The sequence below is a fragment of the Peromyscus eremicus genome, chromosome 23, assembly GCF_949786415.1.
Source record: "Peromyscus eremicus chromosome 23, PerEre_H2_v1, whole genome shotgun sequence".
NCBI classification, from domain to species: domain Eukaryota; kingdom Metazoa; phylum Chordata; class Mammalia; order Rodentia; family Cricetidae; genus Peromyscus; species Peromyscus eremicus.
Genome location: NC_081438.1, coordinates 15079224 through 15105468, shown reverse-complemented (window position 1 = coordinate 15105468; position 26245 = coordinate 15079224). Strand labels below are relative to the sequence as shown.

The following is a 26245-nucleotide window of genomic DNA, read 5'->3' as shown; positions in this document are numbered from 1 at the left end:
GCGTGCCCTCCCCTTGGCTCACGGGGTCGTAGGGGCCAGCCCCATAGGCCTGCGGTAGGCCTGTGGGTGGGAGGCAGCAGAACCGCCCCAGCCCTGAAGCTTCCCCCTGTCTACCCTGTCTGTGGCTGTCGTTTTCTGTCATCAGGGAGGCTTTCTGTGCTCCAGTGAGTGTGACTGTGGCACTGGCCACCCCAGTTGCCCACCTCTCCTCGCGTGTCCTATTCCAGGACTGATGCTGGCCTGAAGTGACCCTGGGGTGACCAGGGAGCCTTTCTCACGGGCCTCTATGCTTCCTGTCTCCTGAGAGGAGAGGGAAGAGGAGAGGACTCCCATGGAACCAGACCCTGGTCCTGCCCTGGACAGCCACCATCACTCAGATCCCTGGCCTGATCCTGGGGGACCTGGAGGCGTTTACTGAAGCGAGTGAGCCCTGCCTGTTGCCTATGCCAGGGTTAGGAGAATCCCAACATGTCCTGCCCACACTGAGCTCTGCGGGGCCATCATTTTACAGCGGCAATGATAAGGCCCCTGCTGTATACCAGGGCCTGCAACCTGTGGTTTTTACTGTGGTTCGTTTTAGGGCTTAAAAACCAATTTTGACGTGTGTGTGTGTGTGTGTGTGTGTGTGTGTGTGTGTGTGTGTGCGTGTGTGTGCGCGCGTGTGTGTGTGCGCTCACGTGCGCGTGTGCTCGCATGCGCGCAGCACACATGGACATTGTCTTACAAAGGGAGGTCAGCGGACAGCTTGCGAGAGTCAGTTCTCTTCCCACCATATGGGCCCCAGGATCGAACTCAGGTGGGCAGGCTTGGCCACAGGCTCCTTTCCTCTCTGAGCCATTTTGCCTGCTCCGTTTTCTGGTTTTGTAGAACCTTGCTCTTGTGAATGGAGAAACTGAGGGACGGAAACTTAAGTGATTTGATAGCAATGACTGAGTAAGAGAGGCACAAACGTGGCCAGTCCTACCCAGTGCTCTTAGGTCAGGACAGCCAGAGCCCTGACATGAAGTGGGGAAGTGGCCCCTGGGCCCTGGCCGAGCATCGCATTTTGCCTGTTAACCCTTGCAAAGTGAGCCGTGGCCGATGTCACTGGCTTGCTGGAGATTCGGCCGCCTTAAGGGATGAGGGTTTTTACCCCATTGTTGCATGCACACATGTTTGTGCGTGGGCATGTGTGTCAACACGCGTGTTTGCACACAGTGTGCACCGTCTTGTACCTGGCTTCTTTGTTCTTGTGCCTGGCTTCGTTCTTTCCCCGTGGCGGTTTGGGATTTCCCATTTCTCACGCCGCTGGCTCACCATTCCATCCTGCCGAGGATGGTTCCATGCTGTGATGTTCGGCGGCTTGCTGATCTGGTCCTCCCTAGCTGTGGCTCCTGAGGAAGCTCCCCTGGACCATTCCTGCTCTGTGAGTCTCTGTGAACACGGTTTCTCCTGGACACACTTGGAGGCGTGGGTTGCTAGGTGCGTGGTAAGTGTGGGGAAGCCGCCGCGCTGTTGGCTGAAGTGCTCTCTCACTTGGCGTTCCCACCAGCAGGGTGTGGGGACGGCGGTTGCTCTGCTTCCTCGCCCGCACTTGATACTATCAGTCTGCTCCATTGGCTGCCTGAGTGAGTTCTGTCGCATTTTTGATTACACTTCAACATTGGCCGCGTTTTGATTCTGTGTCTGGCCACCTGGTGGATGGTAGAAAGCTTGGATAAGCGAGACGATCACACACCTGCCAGGACTGGCTGTCTTTTCTCTGTAGGCCCAGGCGATGACTTTCTTTTTCTTGTCTTACTGTGTGGGCCAGGACCGCGGTGCGTTGTTGGGTAGAGGCATCCGTCTGGGCTTTTAGGGATACCAAGCGGAGGGTGTTCTGGACTTTCTCAGTTAGTGGAGGAGGAAACTGAGGTGCATGTGGTTTCTCCATATGTGGAGGTTTCTCCACGTGAGGACAATTGGCACTCAGGACTCCAGCTTGCGCACTTTCTCCTCTGTGTCAGGAAGTTCCAGCTCCACGAGCTACATGGATGCGTTCTCTAGTCTAGAGAGGGTCGTGCCAAGAACCGATGGTCAGGCGGGGCCAGAACTCAGCCTTCTGTCCAGGGTTTCCTGTGCTCCAGAGCCAAGGGTGTGGAGGAGAGCCCGGGCTTCCCGGGTTAAGCCCTGTCCCTTGGCACCCTGTACTGTGAAGTGAACGTCAGCCTGTGGTCTGCCAAGGGTCCGCTCTGATCTAGCCTGCCGTCTGGAGCAAAATCACACACACAGTTCCGGGGAGCTGTTGTGGGGAGAGAGAGGCAGGGGCCGGACGCCCAGAAACCCAGGAATAGGGGTGGCGGCAGGGGAGGGGCTCCTGTTTTTTCCACCCCCCTTCCTTGCCTGAGGGGGTGTCAGCTAAGACGACTTTTCGGGGGAAGAAGGCCCGTAAATCAAATAAGCAATCCCGTAAATAAATAAGTAATGAAGTTAGTGGGGTGCCTAATTACATCAGAGTCGTAATTACGGATGGATGCCTGCCCGATAATTGTACTTGTTTTTAATCTTCGGCTCCGACATGTGTCTCCTCCATCTAACAGTGGTCGTTGGCCCCAGCTGGCGACAAGAGAGGTGCTCTTCGGGGGCCCTTGAGGGCCTGGTGGGTGGGTGGGTGGGTGGGTGGGGTCCCTACAGGGCTGTGTGCCAGGTCAGCCTTGGCTCTATCCCTGCAGTAGGATTTGTAAGCTGACTCCAGATCTGAAGTCACTGTGAGTGGTGACAGGGACTGGGGTAATAGCAGCAGGGTTTATAACAGCGCCCACAGTGCACTTGATGGTAGTTTATTTAACCTCCAAACCCTCCTGAGTACTATCATCATCCCCTCTTTATGCATGAGGCGACCCAAGCACAGAGAGGTTTAGTATCTCGCCTGAAGTCACACAGCTCTCAGACCTGGGTCCTTCCTGCCTCAGCCTCAAGGTTAGCCTGTGTGTGGCATCTTGGGTACTTGCCCTGTTCTGGACGCTGTGTTGAGCAGGAGTGGGAGTAGTCTTATTATCCCGCATGATGGCCTTGACTCCACAGTGGAGTTGTTCCGAGCTCTAGATGACCTTGCGTCTACTACAGACAAAGCCAGCTTTGTGTCCCCAACCTCTGATGGTCATCATTGGGCCCATTCCACAGAGACGGAGGCTGGGGGAGGGGAACCAGCGTGGGCTCCCGCCCCTGGCAGGAGGTAGGGCCAGGGCTCTGGGATTCTGATCACCTTCAACTTCCTGGTATAGGAGCAGAGCTGGTGGGGGCGCGGCTACGATGTTCATAGTGGCTCAGAGGCCACTTGGCCACGGAGGTTTGAGCACCTTAGAGCTGAAGTCTGGTTTTGCCACTTGCTTTCCCTTAGTTGAGGAACTCATTTGCACTTGAGCGTGTGGAATGTTCTAGACACTTGTGAATCAGCGTGTTAGATGAGTAGGCACTGTGAGTGTCCTGAGGGAGAGCAGATTCCCAAGTAAAGTGCCACTGAAGCTGATGAGGGCCAGAAGGTGCGGTTCATCCTTGTGAGGTGAGGGTGTCCAAGTGGTTAGGGGTCCTGAGGTCAGGTGCAAGCGCACTGAGGTTGCATTAGACCCTAGACAGAACTAGCTGACGGGTGCTCAGAGTGGCAAGCCCGGAAGAGGTCGTGTTCAGGCACAGCTGGATCCAGAAGTATAGACAACACCATGAGAGAGCTGCCGTTGTCCCAGCTCTTTCATTCTGTGGTGCCTGTTCCCAGGGGAAGGAGAGGCCCCCGGAAGAACCCGAGAGGCTGCCTGTCTCTTGCCTGTTTTGTCCCCAGTGACTCCTTGAACACCTTCCTTCGCTTGCAGGTGACCAAAGGGTGGTGGTGGTGTGATCAGGGGTGTCCCAGACTCAGGGAGGGGGTGAGCCCAGACAGGAGGGGGTGGGGCCGAGTACCATGCCAGACACTTTGAGCAAAGAAAGCCGGACAGTGGCGTTTGTGAGAAGGCCAGAGCCGTCCTTTTGGAGTAAGTAGTTGTTACTTTTTTTTTTTTTTTTTTTTAAATGACTTGTGACTTTTATCTCAGAGCGCCCCCCCTCCCCCGGTGATCTGGACAAATGTCTCATGGGATGTTCCAGAAAGTTCCAAGTCTGGGGAAGTCATGTCTGACACTTCTGCAGATGCTGTTTTGAGACAGTCGGAGCCCAGGGCTGCGGCACTTCTTCTCAGAATGATCCTTCGGGTGCAGCGGGGCCAGGGGAGCACCAAAGTGACTAGACTTGCTGTTTACACCAGGGCCAGGTTCTTCTTTTGCCCACTGCCTGTCTTCCTCTGTGAAGTGGGGGTAGCTGTGCCTTTAGGGAGATGGTGAGGTGTCATAGGGCTTGTGTAGACTGTAGTCTGGTGCCTGGCGTTTTGGGGGTGTGGTGGACTTGCCTGGTCAAGTCTTTGCCTCATTTCTGTCACTTGTGCCCAGGTGCAGGTTTTCAGAGTCCCGGGCAGTAGCTCCTGCTGGGGGAGGCCTAGGTGGCCGGGAGCTCCGTTGGAGGGGGTGGCCCCTTTGGGCATAGGGTGGTGCACCACAGCCTTGGTCCTGCTGTGCCATGGCCAGTGGGCCAAGGGTTATTCTAGTGCAGTGTGAGAAGTCTCCTGTGCCTGAAACTGGCCTGGAACTTACTCTGTAGTTCAGATGGACTGAACTGAAAGCAGTCCTCCTGCCTCAGCCTCCCAAGTGCTGAGATTGTGGTTGTCAACATGTCTGGTGAGAGTAACCTTTAATTTTTTTTTTTTTTTTTTTTTTTTAAATTTTCTTTGAGATACAGTCTGATTCTGTATCTGGGCTGCCCTTAAACTCAACTCAATAGCCTCACAGTTGTGGAATCCTCTTGCCTCAGCCTCTGCTGCTTTAGCTAGGATTACAGTGTGCACCACCACACCTAGTGAAATGAACCCCAACCCCCCCCAACCCCCCGCACTTTTCTTCCAAGACAGGGTTTCTCTGTGTAGCCCTGGCTGTCCTAGAACTTACTCTGTAGACCAGGCTGGCCTCAAACTCTGAGTTCTGCCCACCTCTGCCTCCCGAGTGCTGGGATTAAGGGCTTGCACCACCACCGCCCGGTTTGAGAGGAATCGTTTTTCAATGGGTGACCAGTGTGTCAGTTGTAAGCACCCGGAATTGTGCCATGGCCACCTCTGTTTAGTTATGAACTGTTCTGTCATCCTAGAGGGGAACCCTGTGCCCTCTAGGGCCCCTTGCCCTTGCCTTCAGCCCTGGGCTGTGTGGCTAGCCTGTCCCTGGATAGCCTCTCAGATGGGACCTTGTATGTTCTATTTTCTGGCTTTGGGGCACTCTTCTCTGAGGTCCCTACATGCTGCACTGTGTCAGGTCTTCAATTCCTTTCCACATCAATTCCTTTCCACTACGTGGTTATGCTCCATTGTGTGGAGATGTAGCCAGAGTAGTGTCTTTGCAGATGGGGAAACTGAGGCGAGCATGGCCGTTGTGCCCTGGGACCCAGGCTTGGGGAGAGGAGGTGGAGAAGGTGGCAGCAGCAATTTCTAGCTTTCTCCTGTTTATTGCCCCTGCCTCACTTCCTGCCTGGCCAGGAAGCCGCTTGCTTGGGATTTGGGTGGGTGGGGTTGAGCTGGCCTTGGTCCTCTGAAGTTCCACATCTCACCGCTGTTGCTCTTGGCTTGGCCCTATCACAAGCCACAGGCAGTCGCCCTGTCGGGCCACGGAGCCCACGTGTCCAGTCTCCTCTTTGGTTCCTGTTGACTCGAATTCGGCCACCGTCACCAGCTTTCCCTGCCGGTTGGAGCGGCACTCAGCAGCCAGGTTGCTGGGAATGGCGTGTTGTAGATGTCGGCTGGTGGTGCTGCCGGCCCAGGATGGTGGCGCCTTTGTCCAGCTGACCGCACACTGCTTCACTGTGACCCTGAGCTTGGTTCTGGCAATTAATGCTGTCTGCAAGGCTCTGCATGTAGTTGCTTCTGATTTTTGATGGTATATTATCATTAAGTCACTTAACAAACACTGAGCTGCCTGATATTTTTTTTGGCTTTTCGAGACGGGGTTTCTCTGTGTAGTTTTGGTGCCTGTCCTGGATCTCACTCTGTCGACCAGGCTGGCCTCGAACTCCACCTGCCTCTGCTTCCCCAGTGCTGGGATTAAGGGCGTGCGCCACCACTGCCCGGCTGCTGCCTGATATCTCTTACGAGAAGATGGAGCAACGGGCATGACCCTGGAAGGGACATGGCCAGGCTGTGAGCCTGCCCTCACTGTGATCTGGCCCAGTGGGGTTTGAAAGTGTACTTGTGGGTTTCAGGGCAGTCTTTGTGGAAGGCAGGGTTCTCCTGCAGCCTCTGCTGGAACAGACGCAGGGCAGAAAATGGGGGCACCTGTTGCCCAGCTGCTTGCCTACACAGCTTGCTGGTGGCAATTGGATGGCATGGCTATGGCCTGGTTCAGTCTCCTAGTGGTCCCAGTGAGAGCCAGGGACAGAAAGACTGTGGTTTGAATTCTGGTTGAAAAGATAGCCTTTAGTTGTCTCATTGTTTAGTGCCTCAGTTTCCCCTACCTGTAGAAGATGGCTGCAGGGTGGGCACCCCACCTTTGCTGGGGGAGGGGTCTACAGAAAGCTCTGAATGTCCTCTTTGGGACTGACATCACAGGCTAGCGGGAGGGATGGCAGTCTTTTGGTCTGCAAGGACCTGGATGTTTCCTCACTGGCCTCCCTGAAGCTGTGGGTCTCTTCATAACCTCAGTGGTCACAGGCTTTTGCACTGTGTTAATCTGTTCTAATCTTGAAGTTGACTGGAGGCTTCTTGCCGACTGTGGCGCTGTGGGTACCTGCCAAGACCCCGGTTCAAGTCCCAAGATAGTCTCTGTCCGGGGCTGCTTTCTTTGGGTCGTATAACTTCTTCCTGGACTCACAGTGTGCCCACTTTCCGTCATGCTGTGGCGATGGCTGTGTCCTGGGCTCCCACTGGGCTCCCTGCTTGATGTGGTCGTGTTTGAACTGTTGGGCACAGCATTGCCGGTCATCTTGAGTGGCTCCTGAGATGGGTGATGGCGGGAGTGTGGCTACAGCTGACGCACACCTGCTGGAGGCCTCGTCCCCTTCTCTCCTCCTCCTCTTGGCCACTCCCTGGCCTCATCTTTTCATCTTTCAGACCTTCCTTGTTCCCATTCTGGCTCCACATTTGGCCCAGCTACAGGCTGTCTGCATGGCCCGGGCATCTTGCATGGTGCCTTTGGGGCACACATTGTTGGCCTGACTCCTGGGTGTTGGGACCAGGGGAGGGAAGTAGAAGCCATTTGATACCTGAGACTTTCCCTAACACAATGGTTCACAACCTGTGGGTCACAACCCCTGGGTATGTCACACGGTCCTTTCAAAGGGGGTGCCTAAGACCATTGGAAAAACATTAAGATTAATAACAGTAGCAAAGTCACAGTTATGAAGTAGCAACGAAAATAATCTTACGTTGGGGGTCACCACAACATGAAGAACTGTATTAAAGGGTCCCAGCGTTAGGAGGGTCGAGGACCACTGCTCTAACCCCCTAGTGCTGCTGCCCAGAGCTCCACAGCTGCAGAGCTAGCCTGCCCTGAGAAGATGCACAGCCCACACCCAGAAGAGGTCGGGCTTGAGGTGAGTCACCCAGCAAGTCACAGCCAGTGCTGACGCCTGCCCGAGCATCCGGCCATCTCCTTTGGCCTCTGTGTACGTTTGGCTCTGCCTTTTTCTGGGCCTGTCACCAAGATGACCCAGGCCCCGAGCCTCAGACCCTGTTTCCTTTAGTTGAGATCGGAAGGACGGGAGCACTTTCCTCTGGCCATCTGGCCCTGCAGGACTAGAGGATGTCAGGGCCGGCTGGGAGGAAATGGTTAAAGGGGGGGACGTGGCTGGCGCTGGTCCCCCTGCCAGCAGTAAGGAGGGAGAGGGCTTCTCGAAAGCTATAAAAAGGCCTCGCAGTGTTGAGCCCCAGTGGCTGGAAGCCCGCCAGGGTTACCATGGCGATGAGGAATTAGTCCCGACTGCCAAGGCTGCTAGCAGCTCGGTACTTTTGGCTCTGGAACAAGAGTGGACTTATGTAATTCCGTGTTTATAGGCCTGGGTGGCGGACGCAGAGCCGGGCCTGTGTCTTGGTGGCGGCCCACAGTGGGTCACACCACTCCACAGGGTATCCCTGACACGCCTGCTGTGCCCTGATTTTTTTTTTTGGGGGGGGCATTAGGACAGCAGTCTAGGGGCTTGGCAAGCTGCTGGTCCTTACTTACCAGGGCCTCCCCAGCCGGAGTGGGAGCCCAAGTCTCGCGGGAAGGGGTGCGGCCACCGTGTGTGGCCGCCCCTTGCCCGCTTGGTCTGGAGGGAGGATGGCCCTGTCGCTGGCAAAGAGCTGGCCCCTAGACACCCATGGGTACAGGACATGCTGACCGGGACTGGCACGCCGCCGGCCTTCCCTTGCCGCATGGGAGAGTTCCTGCAAGTTATGTGGCGCCTACTCAGACTGTCGCTGGCCATGAACGGGTAAGAGAAGGTGTCCGGATCCTTAGACCTAGGGATGGTACCACAGACCAGAGGGCTGCGATTTGCAGTATGTGGGCAAGGGGTACTGCCCTGGGACCCCTGGAATTGCCTGCAAAGTACCCCAGTCCTGTTTGGGATGTGGTGGCACTGCTTCCTCTGGGCCCGTCAGCCAGCTGGGAGGACGAGGAGGCCCCTGACGGGTGGACATGTGTCTCTGGGCCCTGTACGTGGGACAGGAGGTTATCTTATCGGGAGAAGTTGTGGATGTCCGGAAGAGGCACTGGGTGCTGGCTGGTGGCCCTGGGAGGGGACGTGCGTTGCAGGCAGTGTGCCTCCTTCCGGAGCCTGCCTTGAGCACGCCCACCCAGTGTGCAGCGGGATGGCGGGACGGTGCAGGTTGGGATGTGGGACAAGGGTGTTCTTGATGACTGCGGACTGCATGGGACCAGGGCCTGGGGACCTGGGGGCTTGGGCTAGGGGGAGCCAGGTGCAGGCTGCATGGGCCCAGCCTGCCTCCCCACTGAAGTGGAGTTTGGCTCAGCGCCCTGTCTGGTTTGAAATGAGGGCCACCGGCCCAGGCTTGCCCAGGGCCTTGGCAGCAAGAGAGGAGTAAACATTGGAAAGTTGGAAAGGTTTCCTGAGCTCACAGCAGCCTGCGGCAGCAAGCCCAGGGCAGGGGAGAGACTTCTCCAGGCCTTGGTACTAGGGCTGATGGGGGCAGCTTCCCGGGACCCCCAGGCTCAGACTGGTGTGGGGGCTCCAGAAGGTATGGCTCATTTGCCTCAGACCCTGGTTGTCATTCAATCCCTTCTATTGTGTGGCCTTCAGGGTGCCATCTTGCCTCAAAGACCCGCTTCCCTGAGTGCAGAATGAAGTGATGGGGCCCCATGATGTGGGGGTAAAGGGAGGAGGAATAGCACCTTTAGGGTGAGGCTCTGGGTCAGGACTCAAGTTAGATGCCCCTGACAAGCCACTTCCTGTTTTGGAGTCTTAGTTTTCCCATCTGGCAAGTGGGTCCTTACCAAGTCACATGGTTAAAGGACCCGAGGATATGGGTCTTTGGTTCAGGGTGGATTTAGTACTGGGGTGGTTGGTGGTGAGGATGGATGTTGATAACAGCGGCCTCACCTGGACCGAGGATGGTGCGTGCCATCTTGAAGTAACACTATTAAGTAACGGGATCAGACTGAGGTTTGAGACGTAGCCTGAGCCTTGGAGGACACGTGGCCTTGGCCAAGCCCTGGAACTCCCCAGCCTTCAGGTGTGCCTTGGGGGAACAGTGGAAGCCCCCGTGGGGCAGCCGTCCTGGGTCATGTTCAGGGGAAGACCCTGAAGCATTCTTCCCATGCTCCCCTCTCTCTACGGAGACTTGGACACTGGGACGGGCCAGATCTCCATCTGACCTCCCCTGCAAGCCCGTTATCCTATTTCCCCTTGAGCCTGGGTTCTTGACACTCCCAGTGTGGCCTGGGGGTTGGGCCCGGGTGGGAGGACCAGTGTCCCTGCTGAGGGTGGCCGTGGTTCTGTTTGTAAGTCACACCGGATGGTGCCGATGCTGGCTCAGGGCCTCCCTTGTCTGGCCAGCGGCAGTCAGTTGGGAGTTCCTCTCTTGTCTCGGCCTCTGTGCCAGCTGCCCACTGCCATTTGTTCTGGGCCTCCCCAGGTCCTCAGGAAGGGCCCCTGAAGCTCCTACTACTCTGTGTCTGCTTGGAGGGTGCTAGCTGAGCGGAGGCGCCTCTTTTCTGTCCTGTGGGGAGCAGTGATGATGTCCCTGTTCCTGAGAAGCCTACATGGAAGCCCAGAGCAAGGTTGGCTATGGGATGGAGGGGCTTTGTCAGCTGATGGCCATTGAGCCTGCAGTTAAGAAGTGTACCCACTTGTGCACGTACATACTCGAATGCATGCTTGCATGCTTATATGCATACATCCTCATGTTCACAGCCAGTATTTGAAGGTGTGACTGGGGCTGATTGACTCTGTGTCCTTTCCCTGGTTCTGATGTTGATAAATTGAACTCTGGTGATTCAAGCACATGCCATCAGGGCATCTCCAGGAAGGGCACCTGAGATCGTGGCTTGCAGTGGCTTCTCTAAGTACAGCTTGCAAGTCTCCATGTACCTTGAAATAAATGTGATAGAAGGACCATGGCTCCCAGGACCAGGCTCCTTGTTTGTGCCCTGATCTGCCCTATGAGCTGGGTGATCTGACTCAGCCCTCAGATCTCTGATTTCCTCATCCGTAGGAGGGGGTGAGAGGTCAGTACTTCAACAGGGCTTATGTGACCATTAGGTCACAGTTACCTGAACCGAGCACTTGTTAATAAGATTTATTAAGCTGGGCGGTGGTGGTGCACACCTAATCCCAGCACCCAGCAGGCGGAGGCAGGAGGATCTCTGTGAGTTCGAGGCCAGCCTGGTCTACAGAGCAAGTTCCAGGACAGCCAGGCTTACATAGAGAAACCCTGTCTGTCGAAAAACAACAGCAAAAACATTTTTATTACATCATTTTTGGGAGCTTTGGTTCTCTGTTTCCTCTATGGCCATCCTGGGGCTAGAACTCAGGTGGTTAGGTTTGGCTGCATATGCCCCTACCTGCTCAGCCATCTTGTCGGCCGTAAATCTGAGCCTTCTTGTCACCAGATAGTGTGGAGGGCTGCTGTGGTCCACCTGTTTATCAGTGTGCTCTGCGGCGGTGAGCGTGGCCATGTGGTCCGCCTTCCATCATCATTGGTGGCATTGCCTGGCTTGTCTGTTCCGCCAGTGGTGTGGTCGTTCTTGTTCTCTGTAGTTGGCCTGATCACCGTGGCTTGCTTGTTCTGTCGGCATAATCTGTATGGTTCTTCTGCTTTATTGTTGATGTGATCACCATAGTTTGCCTGCTCTGTTGTTGGCGTGGTCTCCGTGGTTCTCCTGCTCTGTCATTGGCGTGGTCTAAGTGGTTCTGCTGTGTCATTGGCATGGCCTTCATGGTTCTCCTGCCCTGTCATTGGTGTGGCCCCCGTGGTTCTCCTGCCGTGTCATTGGCATGGCCTTCATGGTTCTCCTGCCCTGTCATTGGTGTGGCCCCCGTGGTTCTCCTGCCGTGTCATTGGCGTGGTCTCTGTGGTTCTCCTGCTCTGTTGTTGGCGTGGTCTCTGTAGTTTGCTGTCCTTGGTGTGGTCTCCGTGGTTTGCCTGCTCTGTTGGTATGGTCTCTGCTTCTCCTGCTCTGTCATTGGCGTGGTGTCTGGTTTGGCAGCCCCATCATTGGCATGGCCCCTGTGATTCTCCTGCTGTGTCATTGGCGTGGTCTCCGTGGTTCTCCTGATCTGTCACTGGCGTGGTCTCCGTGGTTCTCCTGCTCTGTTGTTGGCGTGGTCTCTGGTTTGCCAGCTTTGTTGTTGGCATAGTGTCCGTGGTTCAACTGCTCTGTCATTGGCATGGTCTTTGGTTTGCCAGCCCTATCATTGGCGTGGTCTCTGTGGTTCTCCTGCTCTGTCATTGGCGTGGGCTCCGTGGTTCTCCTGCTTTGTCATTGGTGTGGTCTCTGTGGTTCGTCTGCTCTGTAGGCATGGTTGGCCTTAGATGTGGGAGAGAACTATGTCTCTCAGGAGCTGTTGGTTCTAAGTGGAAACTCCTTCAGGGCTTGGGCAGAGCCCCACACATGGTCACCCCCTAAAGTGGGCATCCTGCTGAGCTTGATCCCTCCGTACCCCAGGTGGTTCTGTCTTAGTTTCTAGTGCTGTATAATCACCATGACCAAATGCAACTTGGGGAGGAAAGTGTTAATTGGCTCACATATCCCCAAGTCGTAATCCACCAAGGGAGGCTGAGGTAGGAACCTGGAGGCAGAAACGGAAGCAGAAGTTGTGAAGGAACACTGCTTACTGGTTTGCTGTAGGTGGCTCACTCAGTCTGCTTTCATATACAACTCAGGACAACCTGCCCAGGGTTAACACCGCCCACAATGGGCTGGGCCCTCCCACATCAATCATTGACCAAGGAAACGCCCCACAGGTCAGTTTGATGGGGACATTTTCTCAATTGAGGTTCCCTCTTCCCAGGTGACCCTAGCTAGTCTCAAGTTGACAAAACGTGCCTGAGAATTGCATAGGTTCCTCAGTACTCTGCAGGGCTGGGGATCCAGGGCTAAGCTCTGGGGGAGTTTCCGCCGTCGTCCATATTACTTCTGTCAATGTGACCAAATGCCTGGTGAGAAGTGAGTCAGGGAAGGCAGGGTTTGTTTCGGCTCACAGTTTAATGGGTCCAGTCCATCATGGTGGAGAAGCTGAGGGAGCTGGTCACATTGTATCCACAGTCAGAAAGCCGGGAGCAGACAGGAAGTAGTGCCCAACTAGAAAACCTCAGGGCCCACCCCCAGTGACCTACTTCCTCCAGCCAGGTTCCACGCCCTAAAAGCACCAGTGCCCGGGGACCAAGTGTTCAGACACAGGGGACGCTTTACACTCAAACCCTGGCAGCCCGGGGACCAAGTGTTCAGACACAGGGGACGCTTTACACTCAAACCCTGGCAGCCCGGGGACCAAGTGTTCAGACACAGGGGACGCTTTACACTCAAACCCTGGCAGCCATCGTGTTGGGCGGTACAGGCTTGTTTCTGGGCTAAGACCATAGCTTAGGGTCCTCATTTTGCTTGGGCAGAGCCCGGAGAGGCAGGGAGCGGGTGGAGAGCACTCCTGAGGATGTGGGCTGTTGTTGAGTGGAGACCTCAGCCATGGTCCTGTGGCCGGACCTTTAAACTTGGGCATCTCCTGAGATGCTCTGCCCCGTCTGCTCCAGCGGTCCCTGGGGAGGCTGCGCTGTCGCCGCGTCTTCTGCATTTGACCAGTCCTGTGCCTTTGTCCCCCAGCTGGGACTTCTTGGCTCCATTCTGTCTTAACCCCTTGAGGCTCTCTGAGCTCTTATACGCAGGCTGGGGCTTTTGAGCTACCGCTTGCTCTTCTCAGTTCTGGAAGCTGTCAGTCCACTGCCGAGGTACTAATCCGTGGGGGTCAGGTCGGGTGCCATCCCGGGCAAGGCTGCAAGTCCGGGCTGCAGACTCTCTTGGAGGAGGGTTTCAGACATCTGCCCATGGGCGGCTTCTGTTGCAAGGGCACTGGTCCTTCCCATGACCTCATCACCTCCCAAAGTCTCCACCCTCCTGATGCCGTCACTTGGCTTCTAGATGTCAGTGTAGGAGCTTGTGTGTGTGGTGGTGGGGGGGTCACAGATGTTCAGGCTGGGCCCCTGACAATTCCCTCAGCACCCGCAGAAAACCTCTTGGGAATTACCTGACTTGACTTGACATCCAAGGGCAACATCCCAGACCTGTTCCTAGACTTGAGGGGTTCAGCTTGGAGTGGTGTGTGTGTATATATAAATATGTATGTGGGGGGAGAGAGAGAGAGAGAGAGGGAGGAGGGAGAGGGAGAGAATTGTATATATGTATGGATGTATATATGTATTATGTCGTGTGTGTGGCATATGTAGGGTGTGTGTGTGTGTGTGATGTACGTGTATGTATGTATTGTGTGTGTATGTATGTTCCTTGTCTAGAGACAGGATCCTCCGTCCTGAGACTCAGTGGCTGGGCCTGATGGACCTGTGGCACTCTGGGAAGCTGGAACGTACTCAGTGTTTGCTGGATGCCAGTTTCTGAGAGAAGTTATGGAAGTGTGGGGTTGGGATCAAGGAAAGTAGGGCTCCTTGCTTGAGGTGTGGGCTGGGTTGCCTTGGAGGGGGTGGGGACGTGAGCATTTGCACATCTCAGTTGAGCCCAGAATCATTCTGTCATGTGAGGCTCAGAGAGGGTAAGTAACTCCCCCAAAGACACACAGCTGGCACAAAGCTTGGAGGGGATGAATGGTATTTTGTGTCTGTCTGCCTTCAGGGTGACACTTAGTACTTAGGGGATTATCCTGTTTCCTCCCCATAAGGCCCTGCTCTTATCCTTGGCTCAGGGTAGGCCCTGAGCAGCCCTGGGAGGCCCGCTTCCCAGGCTGAGCTCTCTCCTTGGCACAGACACTGCCCAGGCTACCCACCCGCCCTGTTCTGGAAGACTGGGGCTGGGTTCTCCTGCCACTCTGAGCCAGGCATGCAGAAGACCCGCCCCCTGCCTCCTGTTGGGTTTGACAATGCGCCCTTTGTCCCCTGGTCCAGCCTCCTCCAGGCGCCCAGCACAGTTCCTCCACCTGTGATGTCATGGCAGGCCCTTTCAGCCACATCCCAGGCGCTGGGCAGTGTGGGGCTTGGCAGGCTAGGAACGACTGACGTGTGGGTTACATGACTGGGCTATCCTGAACCTTTCAAGGGCTCAAGGTTAGGATTAATGTTGTGTGTGTGTGTGTGTGTGTGTGTGTGTGTGTGTGTGTGTATGTGTTTATGTGTGTTTGTGTGTGTGTGTGTGTGTGTGTGTGTGTGTGTTTGTATGTGTGTATCTGTGTGTCTGTGTCAGTGTGTGTCTGTGTACAAGTCCCAGCCAGGTCCTTGGCTTTGTGTTTTTCTCTCCTCTTCCCAAGCCACCTCCATCCTCTTGGCCCGTGAGTGGATGAGTCATGGAGCTGGCCTCTCCCAAGAGCCTTGGGCGTGAGACACTGGCTTCGTGCCAGCCAGAGGGGCCACTGGGCTGTGACCGTGCGCCTCGGTGTCCCTGCATGTGCCTTCATGCTCTGGCCTCCCTGGCTCCACGGCGATTCTCCAGGGCCTAGCTGTGGGCTCGAGGGAGCTTGCTTAGGAGCGAGCCTTGAAAGAGAGATTGGTGTAGTGCAGCAGAGCAAACAGGACCCCAGAGATCTGCTCAAATCTGGACACCCCAAATCCTGACAGAGCATTTAGAAAACAGAGTGACTTCAGATAGGACCGTCCTGGGTGCCCTGGGTGTCCCCTTCCCTGGGCAGTGCCGTCATAAGCAGGGGAGAGTCTCAGGAAGGAGGCAGGATGGGGTAACATGGCCACATGACACCTGGACCACCCGCGGATGGAGGAGGCTTCCAACCTGCCCTGGACTAGGCTTACCTGGACTTACCAGCTGCCGGCTGTGTGACTTGGCCACTTCCCTCCCCTCCCTCCCTCCTTTCCCCTACACAGTGTTGTCAGAATGAGATCTCTGGCCAGGCGCTTAGATGACTGGATAGGATGCCAGCAGAGCTTGATGAGCGTTAGATGGAGGGTTGGCCACAGAGATGGCAGGAGCTGTTCCCATTGGTCTGTCACCATGGCGACCACTTAGGCCCTGGGATGGAAGCAGTATTGCCCTGTGGAAAGAGTCTCCTCCTCCACAGTGATACGAAGCTGTCCTAGGCACGTAAATGGAGAACGGAAGCAGAGAGACCTGGGAAAGAGGGCACCTGTAGGATGTGTTGCCTGTCCCCACCAGGGGCTGGACGGTCCTGGAACTCGCTATGTGGACCATACTGGTCTTGAACTCAGAGAACCGCCAGCCTCTGCCTCCTAGTGCTGGGATTAAAGATGTGTGCCCCCACGCCCAGCTGACCCCCTTTATAAATTCTAGAAAACTGAGCTCTCAGCAAGCTAGAGAAGGGGTATAATGAGGGCCGGTGTGTGGCCCACTCTCCAGGGTCCTTGTGGCCTGGCCGGCCTGCTTATCGGCTCTGGGCTCCTCAGCTATGGTCAAGCACACCTTCACAGAGAGGCCGCCATGTTCCCTGCGGAACCCTCACGGAGGCTTCTGTTACTGCCAGGCAGTGGAGTATATCTGTCGCCAAGGACTGACCCAAATCCTCAAGAACCGTGAGGAGCAGGCACTGTCTGCAAACCTCGTTAGAGCCGCCAATAGCAAGGAGAGGCGTCAAGCACGCCCGCTTTGGCTCCAGGAGGAGAGGCTGGCGGGGTTCCTGCCCCAGACGCTTGCCCATTTGACCACTTCCTCCTTGCTCTGTTCTGCATGGAAGAGGGAGCTGGAGGCTGCAGATCTGAGCCCACAGAGCTGAGCAGTTGGTCTCCGGGCATCACTCACTCGGGTCTCCTGTGGCAATGACTGGACTCCCTGTTTCTTCCTGTGTTTAGTACAGAAGTTTCAAGTAACTAAACAGAACTTCAGGCGCAGTTGGATCCAGGCGCTTGATGTTCTTTCTTTGGAACTCTGCACTCCTCGGCCTTGTGTGGGAGGACTTGCTGCCCCCGACATGCCAGCAGAGCCATCACAGGAGCCCGATGATGTGACACCCCCCCTGTGGTCCCAGCCTTTGGGAGGCTGGGGCAGGAGGATCAGAAGTTCAAGGTCATCTTCAGCCACATAGTGAGTTCGAGGCCTGCTTCTTGGGCTGGGGCTAACTGTAGGGTGCTGTGTGGAGGCTACCAGGGAGATGAGGGGAAATGTGCTCAGAGGAGGCTGGGCTCACCGCCACTGACTGACTCCACAGGGTCCAGTGTAGACCCCTAACTGGCCTGACAGCGAACAGCTAGTGTGTTTCTTTAGAGTAAACGAGGCTGAGGCTTATAGATGGCTTACTCGGCAAGTGGACCAGCTACTCATCCTGTCACCAGGGCTCCTGGCCTGGCATGAGCCTTTTGCCTGCTGTGGATCTTCTTCCCGTGCAGGGTGCTGTCAGAGGTTTGCAGAACCGTCTGTCTGAAGGCAAGGCTGGTCTGGCTTGGGCCTCGGGGCCCTCTTTGTATCTGGGCGGCAGGCTGGTTTACTGGTTATTCAGAGACCATGCTGGCAGATGTCCCCGAGTTGAACTAGCTTTTTGGCTTTGCCCGGAATATTTGGGCTAGTGTGTCCTCTCCACCACTTCCTGAGTTCCAGTCCAGTCCTGGGTCTGTGTTGTCTATAATCTCTCCTGGCTCGTGTGCTGTGGGGCCTGAGGGCTCCCTCTTTGTCTCTTGTCTAGGCCCTCTTCCCAGGATCCTTGGTGAGCCGATTCTGTCCACTCCGGGATCCCCAGAGTGGGCTTAGGACCTGGAACTGCTTCTGGGGACTGCCTTTGGCTCCTGGCCACAGGGCCTCCAGACCCTTGCTGGTCATCTGACCTCATCTGTTGATCCTCGCTGAGTTACTGGGACCATCACTGGTGACTGTGTGTATGTGCTCCGGCTGTGCTGATCCAAAGTGGGCGTCCCCTTGGCTGGGTGTCCAGTGGCCACAGGTCTCTCCTGGCTGGCAGGGAGGGTTGGGTAGGGAGTGCTGTGGTCAGCCCCAGGCTGGCTGGGGCAGGGGACTGCGTTGCAGGGGTCCTGCTACTGGACAGCTAGTGGCCAACTGTTTTTGGCTACAGAAACATTGGCCCTCAGCCCCATGTGGCCTACCGCTATTCCCGTCAGGCCGTCAGTGGTCTCTCCTAGATTCCTCCAGAAGCATCCTGAGGAGAAGGGAAGGACAGACAGACTACAGTGGCTATACAGCTGTGGCTGGGCGGCCAAATGTGCGGGTAGGTGGACAGGTGGGCGTGTGGGGCTCTGGCCTTGTCTGGGTTGCAGGGTCTCATGGCTTGCACTAAAACCCGAGGTTCTGAAAGGCTCCTCCCAGCCCTCCTGAGGCCCCTTACGCACCCTGCATGGCAAGCTGAGCTGATGGGTTGCAGCCCAGTAAATGGTGAGACACCACTGGACAGGCCCGGCCAGCCTCAGGTTTTGTGGGGTAAGGTGGGTTGGAGAGGGGACCTTGTGTTCATTGTGCTGGGCATGAAGTCTCTGGGGCGTATAGGGAGTTCCATTAAGGGGCCTCCTGGAGGAGGCACGAGTGTGCGTATGTGCTTGTCTGCCTGCATTATGGTAATCTCCTCAGTGTTTGGAATTGCATGGTTGGGAAGTGTTGAGCGCTTTCTTAGTGTGTGCAGCTGATCCCCGGAGCCCCCACCCCGTGAATCTGCCGAGACCCCCCTTCCCCTGTGCCCTCAACCCCTCACTTCCCTATTCTAGCTGACACTGTTTGTCTCTGGCCACCAGCTTCTCTGTCCCCTGGGCTCTGAGTATCTCTTGTGCAGAAGGGAGATGAGGGACCCAGGCCTGGCTGCCCAGCTTGTAAGGATCTGGATCTCAGGTTGTCCCTGCTGAGAGATGGGCCTATGTCCCTAGTGGTTTTGGCTGGTGACCTGCTTCCCTGCCAGTCACTGTACCAGGACCTAGAGTAAGCAGAGTATTTTAGAACTACTCCGCTAGTGGCATCTATACCCCAGCCCACTGTGTGATTCCTCTTCTCAGTGGGCAGAGTGGCCATGGGGATGGCCAGAGGGAGGAGAGGCCTTGATGGAAACCTGAGGCTCCCCAGAGTGGCTGAGGCATGAGGAGGAGGAGCTGGGGCGGGGTGGGCAGAACCTGATGTGGGGACCTGAGAACTGCGTGCTCGAGGATCACCAGCTGTGGTTTAGCCGCCCTCTCCTCCCTCCTTTTGAAATTAAGTAATGGGCTGGGGAGATGCTCCAGTCAGTGAAATGCTTGCCATGTGCATTTCATCATAGAACCCATGGAGAAAAGCCAGGCATGACGGTGTGTGCTTGTAATCCCAGCCCTGGGGAGGTAGAGACAGGCCGATGAGCCTAGCTCCTCAGGGAGTTCCAAGTCCCAGGGAGAGATCCTGCCTCAAAACACAAGGTGGTTGGCTCCTGAAGAGTGACACCCAAGTGTGACCTCTGATTTCTATGCATGTGCACGTGTGCGTACACACACACACACACACACACACACACACACACACACACACGCATAAAATTAAGTGCACGGAAAAGCCATGAGGAAGAAGTGGCTCTGTCTGCCTTGGCAGGAGCTGGTGGGTGGCCACAGCCCAGGGAACACCCATGTGGCTAAGCGGGGACCAGAACCTGTGACCCATACTTGGCCAGATTTCTTCAGTGCCTAGGTAGCCAAGACCTGGGGGTGTTGTGTGATCCTGGGCAGAAGAGAGCCTCTCTTTGTGCCTTGGTTTCCCCATCTGAGGACTAGTTCAGGTGTGCTTGGTGACAGGCTCATAGCCTTCAGCCACATTCATGCACATGAACAGGGCCATGATGGGGGCTCACTGCTGCAGTGTAGGAAGTGGGGTCCTGGGAGGATTGGAGGCTTCCCCGGGCACAGTGCCTTTCTAGAGGTAAAGACTGGCCTGTACCTCTTTATAGACAGCTCAGCCGTGAAGCCTCAGCTGACGCACAGAGAAGTGTGTACCCAGCAAGGTTGCACAGCCGCCTAAAGGGCGGAGTTGGTCTCTGGCCTTGCTCCAGCCGTTTGGGACAGTAGTTTATGTGGTTCTGTTGAAAGGGGCACTCTCTAGGATTGGTGGCTCTTGTTGGCATCATTTCTACTCAGTGACCAAGAGATGGTGCCTTGGCCTTCAGTCTCCGTTGCTTTGACCACGTGCTCGATCCCATCTGGGGCTGGGGTTGGGGAGGGCGACCCTGTGTGGCGGGGAGATGATGCGGGGCACCGGGTCGGAACATTTAAAGTTGCACCCAACATCTAGGTTTGGTCAGGAGACTCAGAAACCCCTTTAGAAGGCGTCACTGGAGGTCACACCCTCGTCTGACAATATGGCGTGCCCGGTGGCCTCTGGCTCCCACAGAAACATGGGAGCATGGAGGCAGATCTGTCAGGTGGAGTGGGTGGCCATTGTGGTTACGGCCCACAAGGCTCTTGGTGTCTGGAAACTGGGCTGTACCATCATGTTCTACTGGGGTTCCCCGCCAAGGGAACCTGGCGACTTGGCTTCTGAAGTCTGCACAGAGACTCTGGTCCCCATGGAGGATGTGAACTCTGGCCTCTGACTGCCACACACATTCTAATTCTGGGGACCCCCGTCACCTCCTGGCCTTCTGCTCTTAAGTTTGGTGTCACAGGGGTGCTGTCTGTTCCCAGGAAGCTGCAGGCTAGTGCCACACACAGCGCGTCCCACGACTTGTCACCCCGGCCTCTCTGTGCTGTCCAGCCGTTCTCCATTATTCTACCTCCCATGTCTGAGCCAGGCCACTGGTTGTGTCCCCAGGTGCCACAAGCCTGCCTGCAGTCCCAGAAGGAGGTTGCTGCCCTGGGACGGGGACACCGGTGGGCCCTTACATCATGGGGATGGGCGCAGTTCTCTGCTGAGCACCGGTTTTGCCAGCCAGCCCTGTGAGGAGAAGGAAGTGGACACACATGTCACTGGAGGCGTGTGATGCACAGGGATGGCCTTAGGGGATGTCCCTGCCAGAAGCTGTAACTGTAGTGGCGCACACCCCGGGTTCAGCCAGTCCCTGCTCTTGTAGGGTGACATCGTTTGTTCCACAGAAGCTGCGCTCTTGGGATTGCCTTACTGAGAACCTGCTGCCTTCCAGGCTCCTCCCTTGGTGCTGCTAGACAGGTTCCTCCTGGCAGGCTGTGCAGCCAGGACCCTGCTGTCCCCGGGCTGCAGCCACTCCTCCGTGAGGTGTGTGGAGATGCATGCCCCTTCCCTGTTGCAAGCTTGTGAGGCTTCTGTCTGCCTCCTACCCGATGGCTGTGCCATCTGCTCGCTCCCCTTCCCAGTGGCTGCCGCCCCATCCCACAGTCTGTCTCTAGTGGACGTTTATAGTGGCCCGCCAGCTGTGCTACCCACGGCAAAACACTCCGACGCTGTCCTGTCCCTCAGCCACCGTCCGGGGCTCCCCGTCGCTCCTGGAACAGAATCTGTTCAAGTCTACCGTGGTCCATGGGGCCATGAGTGACCTCCTCGCATCTAATGAAGTGGCATTCTCAGACTTACAACATCTAGTCTCACCTCTGGCCTCCTGCTGTGGTGATGCTCTCCACTTGGACACTCCCTGTCTCTTCCTCCTCAGGACTGTTTCAAAGTGCCTCCCTCCCAGACCCGGGTACCCACCCTTTTCCTTTCTGACCATGCTGTGCCCCTTGTGGACATGTGTGTGACTTGGTCGCATACTGTATTTAGTCTTAATCAGTGTGACATCCCTGGAGACATCTAGTGTGGTCTGTGTCAGTATCTTCGGTCTTTTTGACTAAGTAGCACTCACATTGAATGGGCAGGCCATGCTGGTGGGTGTTTCTACCTTGTGATTGTTGGGAATGGGGCCATTCTGAACATTCATATGTCTGTCTGACTCTTGGCCAGTTCTTCGGGTGCCTAGGAGTGGGATTGCGGATCCTCAGTAATTCTGTATTTCAAGTTTTGAGGGCCTGCCAAATTGTTTTCCTAATTCCTGTTTGTTTTCCAAGCCGCCTACAAACAAGGCTGAGAGTAGGAGAGGTGAATTGTGGGTTAGATAAACTCATGGGGTGGGGTCACTTGAGTGTCTGGCTGTGGGGCTGCCCTACACATGGAGGACACTGCAGAGGGGTTGGCAGGGTGACCTTGGGTGATGCAGCTCCTGTGTGTCCGGTGGATGCCCTGTGAGTCTTGGGTGGAAGCCAGCCAAACCAGGCTGAGGCGTGAAGTTTCCCAGAGGTGGCCTTGAGAGGCATCCTCTCTGCCTCCTGAGCCTATGGGCTCTGTGCCTACATTTCCACAGGCCAAGAGAATAGACATGCTGGGTCCTTTCCACCTCCCTGCCTTCCTGTGTATCCCCAAATTAAATATTGGTGTCATCCCTCCCTCCCCCGCCCCCCTGGGTTTCTCTGTGTAGTTTTGGTTCTTGTCCTGGATCTCGCTCTGTAGACCAGGCTGGCCTCGAACTCACAGCTATCCACCTGGCTCTGCCTCCCGAGTGCTGGGATTAAAGACATGCGCCACCACCGCCTGGCCTCAAATAGTGGTTTTGAGGCCATTCATGGTGTGCCTGGCATTAGACCATGTGACACAGGACGGGCAGCCCTCAGGGTGGGGTAGCACGGAAGCCAGGCAAGAGGTGTGGTGTAGACCCGTTTAACCCTGCCCCTCCCAAGGCAGCTTCTTGACAGGCACAGGACAGCTGCCATGTTGGCCTCCACTCTTCTGTTCATAAGTGTCCTGTGACATGTCTCATTTTGGTGGAAGGTAGTCTGTGTGAGCCAGAATTCTTGGTAGCAAGTAACAGAAAGTCAGCCAGGGCCATCAGAGTAAAGCCACGCCTGGCCAGGGTGCTCAGGTATAGTTCTCCACTGGGTCCCCAGGTTGAGTGACCTGCTCATCCCTCAGCCAGTCACTGCCCCCCCCCAACAGTCTGATTGGCCGTGCCTGGGTCACATGACTCTCCTAGGAGTCAGGGCTGGAATGTGAAGTTCACACTGGCAGGTTGGGTAGGGAGTGGTACATAGTCGGGACCTCCAGATTTGGGGGGGCCGGGAGAGAACGAGGTGCTATGGCTTCTTGGATCTCCGGTCTTCACCTTCCTTGCTCATTTCTCTACAGGAGACCATTCACTGGCTGACGTAGGCCATCTGCTGCTTGGAGGGCAGTTATGAGTTAGCTCACGAGGAAGGGTTAGGATGAAATTATAGGGAGCTGGGGGCCAGGTCAGTCTCCTTAGCCTTGAGCCCTTGGGATCCAGCCCCAGCCTTAGTTCTGGGGTGCACTGTGAAAAGGAAGAGAGTTTTGCATGCGGGGCTGGTAGAGAAAGGGGAGAACCATGGGGGAGGGAAAGGCTCTCAGGCTTCCCACTGGCCTCCTTGTCTCTTGGACCCTCTACGTTCCCATCCTTGAGACCACTGGGCTACTCTCATAGCCTTTTATACTAGCCGTGGAGGCTCCTCCTGCCTAGAAGGTGGCATTTATGCACCCTGGACCTGTTTGGTGCCCTCTTGTCCAGGATGCCTGTGTCTGGTCCTGGATGTCCCTGGTGTGACCCTCAGCATCCAGTTCCCTGACTCCTAGTGGCACCAGGCTAACCACATGTATGACCTGTCCACATCACACGGCAGTCTCTGGCTGAGGACGACAGAGCAGCCAGGCCGCCTTGTTCTGCCTGGGTCACCCTGTGACCCATAGCGGGTCACTGGTGTGTACCGCTCTGCTAGCACACAATCCAGGGACAGGCCGGGCAGCTGGGAGCTGGAGTTGCCAGGGGCTTTTGGAGAACTTTGCCCTGGAGTCCTGGAAAGTCCCAGAGTGAGCTGGCTGGCCGAGGTGGTGTGGGAGCCATCGGATGGCTGTGGGTATGGTGTCCACATTGAGGCTCCTAAGCTTGCTGGTTGATGCCCTGGCCAGTGGGGAGATGGCTTGTGGAAGGTAGGCGCGATGTTGTGGCTTTGGGCAGTCAGTGGGTGGAGGCTCAGGCAGGAGGAAGGACTAGGCCTCTGTGGTTGTGGACCAGATGCCCCAGGCTCAGTTTGTTTTCTTTGTCTTTTCCCCACAGGCACCTGTGACAAGGTCGCCTGCCATCAGATGACTGAGACCAGCCCTTAGTCCTAGCTGCGGTCAGAGCGTATCGGACTTCAAAACCTACCTGGACCTTACCACCATGTCAGGATCGACACAACCTGTGGCACAGACATGGCGGGCTGCTGAGCCCCGCTATCCGCCCCACGGCATCTCCTACCCGGTGCAGATCGCCCGGCCCCACACGGTAAGGGGCATGTGTGCCCAGTACCACCCCTGCTATGTACTCAGACATCTTCTGGAACCAGGCTGGCTGTGGCCCGTGTCGCTTTGGTCACAGTGGGGACATGTGGCAGCCAGGTGTGGTGATGCAGGCCTGTAATCTCAGCCTTGTGGAAGTGGAGGCACAAGCACTGTGATTTTGGGGCCGGCCTGGGTTACATAGCGAGTCCTGATTTCGGTGTGGGAGGGTGGAGGTTGGGACCGGGCCAGCTGGGCACTCCGTCTGATCAGCAGTGGAGTTGGCATGCACCGTGGAGCACCTACGGTGTACACCCGCTTCTCAGCCAGACTCATTTCTGCTCTGTGTGGGGCTGAGGTGGTTTTGGGGAGGGGAGACTGAGGCATATACCCTCTTCTTCCTAACCCTCAAGGGCTTGGTGCTTATTTGGCTGTGAGACTGAGGCCCAGTGTCTGTCCCTGCCAGGGTCCTGTGCCTGCTTACTTCTTACTGTGGAGCAAGCAGGAGGCTTGACCTTCGAATCCTCTGGGGGCCTTTATTGTGTGCCTGTTGTATACCATGTTTCTGGCTGTTGGTTGAAGGGGTGTGAGACGCATCCGTCACAGTGGGGTAGGAGTTGCCTAGAGTGTGTATGTGTAACCAGGCTCATGTCTGTCCCTCCTGGATGTTGTGCTCCATTTCTGTGCAGAGCTGTATTTGTGTGGGAGATGTCTCTACTTGTGAGTCAAGTCCGCTTTCCCATGCGCTCCAGAGCTTAGCCTCAAGGTCCCATGCACAGCGGCTCCCCAAGAACTGAGGGCCTAGGTGTAGAGGCAGCCTTGGTGAAGGGTGTTCCCTGTGTAACACACAGCCCTCCCCGAGTGGCAGGGCCTTGGGTGGGGCAGCTGAGGCCTGGAGAAGGAAGGCAGGCCCTAACCATCATCCAGGGGCAGCCATGGCGGTGTTGGGGGTCCTGCATTCCCTGGCCCCCAGCCTTTATGCCACCACTTTTAGTGACCACCTGCTGTTTGAGGTCCTGGGTCACAGCTGTCCCCAGCAGCCAAGGATGTTAGCTCTCCAGGCCACCGGGGAACCCAGACTTGCCATTTAATGTTGGGGGGCTTTCAGTTCCTTCACCTGTAGAGTAGGGGTGATGAGAGCACCCCAAGAATGCCTGTGCATGCCCCCATGTGGCTGTCGGCTGCCACCATAACTTGATCCTGTTAAAGCCATTTCCTGGAGAGGCCCTGCCTGGGGCTCGCCCTGCCCTCCAGGCTGATGCCTGTGGCTTCCTGCTTGTCCATTCATAAGGCTCATCTACTTTCTCTGTGCGTGCCCAGCCTCAGGGAGTCTTCTAGCAGCTTCAGGCCCTTCCCTCCCACCTGCCTTCCTGCTCTTTGTCCCATTTGTGTCCTGTGCCCGGCCTTTAGGGTCACTGGCTGACCCCAGGCACCTCCTACTCTCCTGCTGGGCCACTGATGACGCAGGATGCCACCGGACAGGACCTAGTGGTTACTAACCCCGCTGGGGTGAGTGTGGCCTGATGGGATCGCTACAGGTTGGAACATGTCTGTCCCTCGGTGGGGCCCCGTGCTCTTTTCCAGGTGACATGCTTGTTCTTTGGCCTCTAGCCCTTCCTGGGCTATTAGCAGAACTCTGCGATCCCTGAGGACCATGGTTGGGTCTCTCTCCTGGTGAGTGTCCAGTCTTATCACTTTTCTGCGCTGGTTTGGTGAAGGCTGGGGTCTGTGATCTGTAGCCCCTGGTCTCTTCCCTGCAGCCTTCCCCATGACCCTGTCTCCCCCAAACCCCCCATTAGCTCCGGCCTTCCTGTAGCCCTTTCTCTCAGCCCCCCCCCCCATTTTCCCAGCCTTCCCCATGATCCTTCCTCAGTCAATCCTCTCTTCACTGCCCCCCCCCCATTCCTTCCCATCCCTGTGGCCCAGGGGTGGGTAGAGCAAGCTGTAGAAACCGTGCCGTGCTTAACACTTCTGTCTTGGGAACGAGCAGAGAACAGGCGGAATGGAGGCATAGCAAGGCCGATGCCCCGTAGGAGAACACAGTATCTCAGGGAGCTGTGTGTTCTAGCCTGGTGCCATGACCAGCTCAGTCTGTGGTGTCCTGGGCCCAGGGAATGTAATGTTTGGGTCTGGGCCACTTGCACATGCTCCAGGAGGCCTTTCTTCCTGGGGGCTCAGCCCCTTCACTTCAGTCAAGTGAGGTGCTGTATAAAATGCGGGGATTCTACTGAGGTGACGTCATGCTTGCGCCACGAGCTGGTCCCCGTGTATTGTGACAGTAGGAGCCCTGACTGTAGGCACCCCCTGGGGCCTCCAGCATCAGACAGTTCTCCTCTGTCATCCCGGGGTAACATGCTTCCTGTGTAAGCCTCAGGCTTCACCAC

At 56.2% G+C, this 26245-nt stretch overlaps 1 protein-coding gene across 1 annotated transcript in view; it reads left to right on the top strand.

Annotated features, from left to right (window-relative positions):
• Ncor2 (nuclear receptor corepressor 2) overlaps positions 1-26245 on the top strand; it is a 137025-nt gene that overhangs the window by 2518 nt on the left and 108262 nt on the right. The window contains exon 2 of the mRNA XM_059249863.1: positions 23659-23868. Coding sequence (XP_059105846.1) covers positions 23764-23868 — 105 coding nt within the window. The 5' untranslated portion in view covers positions 23659-23763. The remainder of the gene's footprint in view (positions 1-23658; positions 23869-26245) is intronic.